This window comes from Mirounga leonina, unplaced genomic scaffold, assembly GCF_011800145.1.
Source record: "Mirounga leonina isolate KUSES-001 unplaced genomic scaffold, KU_Mleo_1.0 Mir_177, whole genome shotgun sequence".
NCBI lineage: Eukaryota > Metazoa > Chordata > Mammalia > Carnivora > Phocidae > Mirounga > Mirounga leonina.
In genome coordinates, this window is record NW_023270459.1 from 3,126,135 (window position 1) to 3,137,320 (window position 11,186).

The 11,186-nt window shown below is 35.5% G+C and overlaps 1 protein-coding gene across 8 annotated transcripts in view; it reads right to left on the reverse strand.

The window, feature by feature from the left end:
- The window catches only part of LOC118022797 (zinc finger protein 30 homolog), a 66,788-nt gene that overhangs the window by 52,811 nt on the left and 2,791 nt on the right, over nt 1–11,186 (reverse strand). For 3 of the 8 annotated variants that reach the window (XM_035023614.1, XM_035023613.1, XM_035023615.1), the window contains exons 3-5: nt 6,213–6,297; nt 4,652–4,778; nt 3,558–3,656 (exon numbers count right to left, since the gene is read on the reverse strand). In XM_035023614.1, the coding sequence (XP_034879505.1) occupies nt 3,558–3,656; nt 4,652–4,778; nt 6,213–6,221 (235 nt within the window). In that variant the 5' untranslated portion in view covers nt 6,222–6,297. Of the gene's footprint in view, nt 1–3,557; nt 3,657–4,651; nt 5,837–6,212; nt 6,298–6,558; nt 7,445–11,186 lie in introns of those variants that run through there. The other 5 variants (XM_035023616.1, XM_035023611.1, XM_035023612.1 and 2 more) reach the window with 5 other exon arrangements.

Below are 11,186 nucleotides of genomic sequence, written 5' to 3' on the forward strand. Positions count from 1 at the left end.
TTCCCCTTAGTTCCCTCTTCCCTCCCGCTTTCCCTTTCTCTCTCTTCCCCTTTCTCTCTGTTTCCATTTCCCTACCTAAGAAAGCAATAAAAAGCTTTGGCAACTTTGTAAGGATCTTCAGGAAAAAGTCAATTTAAGGCTTAACACAAATAAGATGGAAATGATATATTAAATGACCAGTAATTAGCCAAATAATAATGACAGCAAATAAGTAGGCAGCCATAAAGGTATGACAAAGGTTATAAGATGGTAATTTCAAAGGATTTACTTGTAAATTAAAAAGTAAAGACCAGTAATGTAAAAGGAAAGTCATTAAAAAAACATAAAAAAGGAAAAGTCATGGTCAAAATAAAAATAAAGCTGAAACATCTGCAAGAAAAATGAGAAAGTGTTGACAGCATAAATGCCCATACAAATTGATGTAAGAAACATTAAACAATGGAAACAGTAATAAAGGAGATGAGCAGAAAATGAGCAAAACAAATATAAATATACACAAAAATAAGATAAAATGTCCATATTCACCCTCTCTCTCTCCCTCTCTCTCTCACACACACACACACACACACACACACACACACACAAAACCCACAAAGTAGAACAAGTTATAAAATTCATCCTATAGGGGACCCAGGCTGGCTCAGTTGGTGAAGCATGTGACTCTTGATCTCGGGGTTTTAAGTCTGAGCCCCAAATTGGGTAGAGAGATTACTTAAAAATAAAATCTTTAAAAAATAAAAAAACTCATCCTATAAAACGTAGAGGTTTCCATTCAAAAACAAAACATTCCCAATGTGGATATAATGAACCTGACACTCTCATATATGCCCCTGCCACTTAAAAGATATGCCAGATTAAGACCTTGCATTTTGAATATTCTCACCTAGGAGACTACAGCATGAACACTGAGCTGTAATCTTATGATCCGTATAAACAAAAAGTCAGCCATATTTGTTCCTAAATTTGTTTATGCCAATTCTTATCACTGCAAGCAACTAAGACAATCATTTCTATAAAAACAACATTGAATACTTCAGGTTCTTGTTCTACTTTAAACTGAAACTAGAAATAATAGCCTTCCCATTATATGTGTGATCTAATCAAGAAGGAATTGGCTGGACCTACAATGAAACAAAAGGCCAAACTAAGTATCAAAAGATTGGCCTACGGTAAGAAATGTTAATGTTACAACTTTTAAGATATATGTAAAATATTTAACCATTTAAAATTAATAAACCAAACACTAGTTTGGATTCTACTGAATCAAGAACTTTAGTAAAAAATGCTAATGTGCAAGCAAAATATTCGCCCCTCTTAGATCAATATAAAAGGAGAAATGTTATTTCCATTTGCAGCGTATCAGCTTTCATTAAAAAGAAAATGAGAATATTACCTGGTCGAAATGAAAATTAATTCGTTTCCTAAGGTATGATGTCTTTAATCACCTTTTTTCTTTTGTTGATACAAGATGATACGGGATACATATTTACGACAGAGGCAGTTTTAGTCACATTAACACCAGGGTTAATGTATTAAGAAATCTGTAAATATTAAAACCCTATGACCACAGAGTTGTATTTCTGAGAATCAATACTGACTACATACTGAATAATCCATAATGAATTCCAATAAAATGCTAAATAATCCTCACATTCTGCTGATAATCTTACTCTTTATTTCAACAAGAAATCAGAAGCATTTGAAAGAAAAATATGTATTCTCCCCTTCCCATTATTCAACCAACCTGTGTCCATATCCTTGTCATATGCATGGGTTTTCTTCCTAAATTGGCTCCAACTCCTTCCCATCTACTGAAGGCCATTCCTTACAAAATTATCCCATCTCTCTACTCCATCAATTTTCCTCTCTTTGAAATCATTCCCATCAACATATAAATATGTTCTAATACCTCACATTTTAAAGGCATTTCCTGTATCCCATGTGTCTGCTTTTATGGCACAATTTCTCCAAGACTTGTATATACTTATTTTCACCACTGTCTCACCTCTCATTTTCTTATCCTTTTATCTCCCAATAACTTTAAAATAAAACTTTACTACAGAGTATCTCTAATACACAAAAGTAGAACAGTATAATGAATATCCATGCGTCTATGACCCAGCCTCAACCACCACCAACCCATGCCCAATCCAGGCCTATGCATACCCCAATCCACTTTCCTCACATTATTTGAAGCAAATCCCATATACTAATTTTTTCTACTTAAAGGACTTATCTCTAATCATACTACCATTATTCAAACCTTTAAAAAAATGAACAGTTAATTCTTTAAGATTATAAAAAATAAGTGTTTATACTTCTAATCTCAAACATAAAATTTTAAACAATTTAAAAATAGTAAATTGATCCCCCCAAAAAGTCCATAGAGTACAACTGGCTGACAGGTCTTTTATATGTCTTTTAATCTAAAGGTTTTCCTGCTTTCTTTTGATTTCCCTTGTAATTTATTTGTTGAAGAAACTGTTTTTTGACCCTATAGCGTTGCCCATTTCTTAATTTTGCTGACTATAAGCCCAAGGTACAGTAGAACATATGTTCCTCTATCTTCTTCCCATAAATTGGTAGTTGGCTTTAGAAACTTCATCAGACTTAGGACCAATTTTATTGGCAAAGTTACTTCAGAGGTGATACTGTATCCTTTCATTAGAAGAAATACGTCTGATTTTCTCTATTTCTGTGATGTTATTAGTTTAATGTTTAATTTGATGTTTAATGCCCAGATCCAGTTGTTCATTATGGGTTCCAAAATGGTAATATTCTAATTCTGTCATCTTTCATTTATTCACTGAATACTTTTATTAAGAAAAACATCCCTCTATCTAATATTGGTACAGTTCTTATAAAAAATACTTCTTATAAAGAATACTTCTTTTCCTTTATATTTCCCAAATAAGTTAAATCTCTAGTAGTTTCTAATGGTGAACAATTTGCTATTAGTATCACTAAGAATTTATGGAATTAAGCATATTTTATGTGTTACAATACATTGTAGTTATGTGTATAGTCAAATGATTCCATCTTTGACTAGCTGGAGCTTCTTACAACTGGTTCCTCTTCTCTGACTACCTTATCTAAAGTTACTCCATTCATCCATCATAATTCTCCATATTCTTACCCTACTTACATTTCTTCATAACTTTATCATTTCACGATATTTGTTAATCCATTTGCTTATTGTGTATTGTATGACTTCCCTACTACAATGTAAACTTCATGAAAAGAGAACAATGGAGAAATATATATATATAAAAGATGAACCAGAAATGAATTAGATCCAAAATACAGGTAAAATGGTTGCCATTATGAAGTTTCCCCCCACTGAAATGACAGGGAGATAGAGGAGTGAAGAAACAAGTGGTAAGTGGAAGTATAGATGAAATTTCTTTGCTGGCTCATGCTGAGATCTAAGTTTTCTTCCCAGGTTTCAGGTTTCTCTTCATTATCAACATCTATGGGGTGTGTTACCTTCCCAACCAGCAGGCTGTGCCTGCAGACACAGATAACCAGGCATCTCTGCCTGATTAGCACTTACTCACCTAGGCTCCTTCTTCTTCTCTCATCCCTCACAACCATCCAGGGTTCTTTCCCTTGCTCTAGTAGGGTAATCACATCTGGCTTAGAAATGGAACATCCTGCTTGAAAAAACATAATGGTACATAATAAAGAAAGAATTAACTTGATAGAGCCTTCAGAACAAAGAGGAGTAATGGGATTGAAAAACATTCATATTAGTGTTACTTCAGGATCACAAAGAATAAAAAGAACAGAGGAGTAGGAACACTGTCTTATTTTAATTTAAACTCACACAGAGTCTCTTTCTTGAGAGGAAGTAATGATTTTGGGTTTTGTTTTGTGGTTTTTTTTTTTTTGAGGAAGTAATGATTTGAGAACACTGGTTTCAAATCCTGCCTCTACCACCTGGGTTGCTATAGCCTCAGTTTTCTCAGCTGTAAAAAGGAGGTACTATGTCTATCCCTTGGACTGCTGTGAAGTTTGATTTTATAAATGTTAAGTGCTTGGATGAGTGCTTAGTACATAGTAAACACTATATATATACTTATTAGATACTTTTATTAGGTATTTTGCTATTTTGCTAAAAGGAAAATAGTTTCTAACCAGGATATACATCCAATATTAAATGCAAAATTCATGTATTTTAAACTTTTAATCATAAATCAGTTAAAAGGTAGTATGTCTGCTGTGGTAAATTCAATGTGTCCACTTGAGTTTTAACAAACTGTTGATTCAACCCAGCAACATATACGTTGTATAAGCTTTTTAAATAGATATGTGGAGCCAGACACCTCTATAGTCTTCCTACTCACATTGCAAGTAAACTAACAGATAACATGTATAGCAATAAGAAACCAGATTTCTTTAACAATGGTTTTGCTGTGAGTGTCTAAGAATTTATATCTAGCTGTCATTAAAGAGGAGCAATTACAGAAAAGGTACAGAAAGACATAAAGGTCACTGGATTATGAGGGAAGCTAAAGGTGCTATTTAATTGCTTAATAGCTATAAGGTGCCTATTCCCAACTACAAAGCAGATATTCAGCTAATTTCTAGAAAGACAGCCGTGAAATTCAGCCCTGTGAATTTCTAAATTATATGACACAGATAAGCTTACCCACTGACACCAAGTTGCTATAGTTCTCTAATATCACATCTCTGTATAAATTCCTCTGATATGAGTTCAGGCATTCCCACTCTTCCTGAGAAAAGTCTACAGCCACATCTCTGAACATCACCAAATGCTGAAATGACAAACCCATGTATTATTTCTAAAATTATTTATTTCTCTTCAAGGGCCAATATTTAAGCTTTGCATGCCACATACGATCTGTTTCATATCCTTCCCTTTTCCCTTCCTTTTTAAAACAATTCTTTCAAAACATAGTTAACTCAAAGGCTGGAAAAAACAGGCCAAGGGACGAATCTGGCTCACAAGCTGTAGTTTGCCAACCACTGCTAAAGAAAAAACTTCCTGTGTACCATGGAATACCTAATTTTACTTATTTCTAGGTATGTTCACATAATCAGAATTTCACAATTAACTGAAATAGTGTTCATAAGAACACTGCTCGCAAAGGGCCTAAGTGGGCCCATAAAAAAATTCTCAATAAATGTGCTTTATTCTAACCTCTTTTCCTTTAAGGATTAGAAAAAAACAAACAAACTGATGGATTTCTTTTACTCCAAATGAACCATAAAATCTCTGTTTTTAAAAAGTAGTTTGTATAAAATTAAAGAATTTTTCAGACCTGACTTCATCACTATATCATTAGCATTTTTCTTTATTATAACAAATACTTTACTGAATATTTTTAATTTACTAAAAAATAGTCCATTTGTGTTACACTTAGGAATGATTACATTTAGGTATTTCTATACTTTTAAATATATTAAGTTACATTTAGAATTCAGGTTACACAAAATCTCTGAAGCTGCAATGTCCAATATGCTGGCTTAGACACGTGATGACTGAGCACTTCAATTGTGGCTAGTCCAAATTTAGATGTGCTGTAATTCAAAAATACATACCAGATATAAAAAACTTTAGAAAGAAAAAAAAGTAAAACATCTCAATAATTTCCATATTGATTACACTTTGAAACGATAACATTTTGGGTATATATATATATGCTATATTGAGTTAAATAAAACATTAAAATTAACTGCATGTGTTATTTTTTACTTTTTTAATGTTACTACGAAAAAGTTCAAGATTATGTAAGTGCCTTGCATATTATTCTATACTTTTTATGAGACTTACATGTTGCCTACTGCCTTTAAGAAGGCACTAATTCTATATCTTAAAACATGTCTGCTGAAAATTTTTAATTACATAGGTAGCTCACATTATAATTCTTTTAGATGGTGTTGCTCTAAGAGCCTCAGATCAAACAATTCCCTCTAGGGACTTTACTTCTATTTTATCTCTGCTCTAGACAAAGACTGAACACACAGTCAATACACTGAGTAATTTGGTCAATAGACACATGGACATGGGTAGAAAAGAGTGAGGTACATGGGGGCCTGGGCTGCCTGGTTCCATCCCTTACTAGAATGGGAAAGACTGGGGAGAAGCTGTCGGATGGGGTTCTGTTAGGAAGTTTCAGGATATCTAAAGAGAGTTGTCATATAACCTGAAAAAAATTACAGCCCTTCAAACAGAAACGCCAACTTACATGAGCCATGATTTTAGATTGTAAAAACTGGTCAGTTTTCCTCAAAGGTCATTTGCTGGAGAAGTAGAGTCCACAGAAGCTAGAGCTGGGGGAAGAAGATAAAGCCATAAGAACGAAATTGCCTCAGAACTCCCAAATTTTAAAATGTCACACTACTTCTCCCTTCCTACACTCCTCCCCCCTCCAACACACAGACAGTGAGAGGTAGGAGGTAGTTTAGAAAAAATATATGTCCTCCTCAAAACCACAGGAAAATCAGTTGCACAAGGACAGACACAGAGCAGAGACTTGCATGGAAGCTCATGTCCAGACACTTTAGCAGGAGGGTTTCCAGTGAGTCCCCTACCCCAGCGAGGCTGAGCTGGACCTGAGCATGGGCTGCCCAGGCCTGTCCTGAGCAGATCCATCTCCCTCCATTCCCACTTTCCCAGCTGAGAAATGGTTGTTACATCATCTGACCCAGAACTTCTTTCTAAGACTCAGGAATGTCTCCCTAAACCTGAAAACAGAAAATACTATGGATAAGAATTTCCCAAACTTTGCTAGATACTGGAATTGCCTGCAGATCTTTAAAATATACTGATACCTGGCTCCCATCCCCCAAACATTTTTATTTCATTAGTACAGAGTGTGACCTGAGAATCACGATTTTAAATCCCCCTCAGATTTTATAAAATTTCTGACAGGTCATCATAAGGGGCAACAAAGTTTGGTAATTAAACTTTGTGTACATCAGAATCACCTGGAGGGCTTATTAAAAGTTTGCAGGGCCTCACTCTTAGAGTTTGGCATTTCGTAGAGGTTTGGAGTTGGGCTTGAGAATTTGCAGTTCTAAAAAGTTCCCAAGTGATACTTGATGTTGCTGGTCCAAATGACACAATTTGAGAACTACCTGCATAGACCACGCTAGCAGCCTTTATCATGGAAAAACTATACTTGCACACTGGGATCCCTTCTTGGGGGAAGGGTGAACTACCACCCTCAGAGCTCACCAGTCACCATTTGCCTGTTCAGAATCATCAGTACTGCCTGCACAATCTCAGTTATCAACCCATCTCTCTTGGTACTCAGGCTGGAAGAAGTGAATTCGTGAAACCTGAGCATGACTAACTCTCTAGAAAGTAGAAATAACTCATTAGTTAAAACTCACTAGTAACTGGGCGCCTGGGTGGCTCAGTTGGTTAAGCGACTGCCTTCGGCTCGGGTCATGATCCTGGAGTCCCGGGATCGAGTCCTGCATCGGGCTCCCTGCTCGGCAGGGAGTCTGCTTCACCCTCTCCCGCTCCCCCCTCTTGTGCTCTTTCTCTCTCTCACTCTTTCTCTCAAATAAATAAATAAAATCTTTAAAAAAAAAAAAAACTCACTAGTAACTAAGGAAATGCATATTAAAGGAACTGGATTGACAGATCTGAAAAACTGATAATACTTCTTATTACTAAGGTTGTACAGAAATGGACACTCATGGTATGTTGTAGAAAGAATGAAAAAATGTTGGAAGGTGTTTATAATGGGACAAAAAAAGCTAGAAAGAACCTAAATATCCTTTAACAGGTTAAATAAATTATCGTGTATTCACACAATGGCACTAAAAACCCACTAAAAATGGGGGTGTCTGGCTGGCTCAGTTGGAAGAGCATGTGACTCTTAATCTCAAGGTCATGAGTTCAAGCCCCACATTGAATGTAGAGGTTACTAAAAAAATAAACATTAAAAAAAATAACTTTTTAGGGCGCCTGGGTGGCTCAGTTGGTTAAGCGACTGCTTTCGGCTCAGGTCATGATCCTGGAGTCCCTGGATCGAGTCCCGCATCGGGCTCCCTGCTCGGCAGGGAGCCTGCTTCTCCCTCTGACCCTCCCCCTTCTCATGTGCTCTCTCTCTCTCATTCTCTCTGTCTCAAATAAATAAATAAAATCTTTTAAAAAATTAAAAAATAACTTTTTAATTAAAAAAACACTAAAAACGATGGTAAAATTCTTATTTGATGTTGTGGAAAGATGGTCACTACAGATTGCTGGGAGAAGGTAGGTTAGGAAATAGTTTTGTACTGTGATTGTATGTTTGACAGGAAAACTACATACATACACATACATGTATACGCAGGTTTATGAAACAGTCTGTGAATGGAGTTAGAATAAAATTTTATTGTATTACCTTGATGATGATATCCCAGGTGATCTTTATCTTGTTCTCTAAAAGTTTATATCACTTATACCTGGACATAAATTTAAAATAGCTCTGCAAGGGAATATTATATTACAAAAAGCCCCGAAAGTTCCATCCTTGCTATCCTTTCCCTAGCTTCCAAATCTAGAGACCCACCTCTCTTAGCTATTTCTTTTGGTATTTAAACTCCATACATTTAGCATGCTGATATTACTACTTCTGAATTTTTAGTTTTAGTCATTCTTTGCTGAGGTTAAAATAATTTTGTTTTTTGTAAGCTTAGTTTTCTAGGAAATTATCATTAATTCATTTCTCAAACTCTCACCCAAATAAAGGATCAGGAGGATGAATGAAGCTTCTGGCATAAAATAGCACAGTGGTCTATTTCATACTGTAAGAATCCTTCGGAAATTCAGCCAAACACTTCAGAGTATCACCTGTAACCCACCTGGTAAAAATCAATGCCATATTCCTTAGTGTTCCTCTCTCTGAAATCCTACATGACCATGAAGTGAAAAGTAAGGTAAGTAATATCACACAGAAAGCCTGTCAAAGGAATTGCTCAGGCAGTTTGAATATTACTGCCCAATAGCTGATTTCTTAAATGATTTATAAAAATCCATAAAATACTGAATACTAAAGTAATTATGAATTCCTAAGTTCTAGAAAACAGTTAAGGAATAGAAAGTATTCAAGATATACTGAAAGAAAAATAATCAGTTTATAAAACAATACATAATATAATTAGTTGTTTTAAATCATTAATGTGAAATGGACATCAGTAGATGGGGGGAAATCTCCATATTTCAATTCTGACATTTTAAAATTAATTTTAAATTATAATTAAGTCTCCCAATTTAAATGCCATTTCTATCGTAAGAATTATAATTACTTGGAAGATTTCTCAAACAAAAAGGGGACTGCTGGGATTTTGCCTTTCTCCATACATCCATGATTGTAAAATCCATGAGGATACTGAATGTCTCTTTTAAACTAATAACTAGAGGTCTTGATTTCTTTTAAATTTTCAATTAGGGTTATCCCATTATTCAGAAATAAAACCACATACAAAAACACATATACTTGTAGAAATATTTTGGGAAAATATGCTACAAATATTAATAGTGATTATTTTTGGATGTTGAGACAATGGATAATTTTAATTTCTTCTCTTTTAGGTCCCTTAGTTACTTATTTCACAAGCCTGCATTAACTCCATCAGAAATATTGTTTTAAAAAGTCATTCCCATTAAAAAGAATTTTTTAATGAGTTGGGAGAATGGGGTACCTTGTAGTCATTAAGAAAATTGTGATTAAATAGGCCTACATAAGTGGTAACAACCAGGAAATCAATGTGCCTGAAAAAATAATTCCTACCAATTCTTGAATATTGTATCTCATCAACACCTGAGATCCTTCTGTGAAGGATCACAGTGCTTTTCCAAAGTGATTGCGAGACAGAAAAAGAAATGCTTATTTCAGAGCAGCTGCTCAATAACTTGAGCTTAACCCTCCTGGGCTCCAGTGAATACACCAGTTATTAAATCCTTGCAATGCATCTTATAAATTGTGTTCAAGATACATATGTAATTTAACAATTTCTTTTTTTTTAAATTTTATTATGTTATGTTAATCACCATACATTACATCATTAGTTTTTAATGTAGCGTTCCACGATTCACTGTTTGCATGTAACACCCAGTGCTCCATTCAATATGTGCCGCCCTCTTTAATACCCATCACCAGGCTAACCCATCCCCCCACCTCCCTCCCCTCTAGAACCCTCAGTTTTTTCTCAGAGTCCATAGTCTCTCATGGTTCTGTAACTTAACAATTTCTTAAAGATTTTTATTCATAATAAATATTTCTCAATATTACATTATATACATACATATTTTCCTGATGACTAACTAAATTACTAATAAACATAATTTTTAGTATTGCATAACATTCCATCACATGGATGGATGGAATCCATCCATGTGATGGATTAATCACCTGTGTGATTAAGTAACTCACATTCCATCACATGGATGGAATGTGAGTTACTTAATCATTTCTATATTGCTGGATACTACTTTTATAAAAGATTATCCCAAAGGTCATTCCTAGTTATCCCAGACTTTTATTCTACACTTGTAAGAAATCAATCTTGTTGGGTCTTACACAACTTTGATAATATCATGAAATGATAGACTTCCTCCCCACCAAATTACCCGCTGACAAATATATACAACAATCTTGTACATAATCTTAGATTTTTGTTGTCCTGAAAACCCATAACAGAGTCCAAAGACTTCATGTTAAGAATCCCTCTTTTGGGGGGTACCTGGGTGGCTCAGTGGATTAAGCATCTGATTTTGGCTCAGGTCATGGTCTCAGGGTCCTGGGATAGAGCACCCCCCATCTCGCCACCCCCCAGACTCCACACTCAGGGGGAGTCGTCTTCTCCCACTGCCCCCCATCCCACACCCCTCCCCACTCGTGCACGCTCTCTCTCTAATAAATAAATACAATCTTTTTTTTTTTTTTTAAGATTTTATTTATTTATTCGACAGAGAGAGACACAGCGAGAGCAGGAACCAAGCAGGGGGAAGTGGGAGAGGGAGGAGCAGACTCCCCGCTGAGCCGGGAGCCCGATGCGGGGCTCGATCCCAGGACCCCAGGACCATGACCTGAGCCGAAGGCAGACGTTTAACCATCTGAGCCACCCAGGCGCCCTCTTTTTTTTTTTTTAAAGATTGTATTTATTGGGGCGCCCTCTTTTTTTTAAAGATTGTATTTATTGGGGCGCCCTCTTTTTTTAAAGAT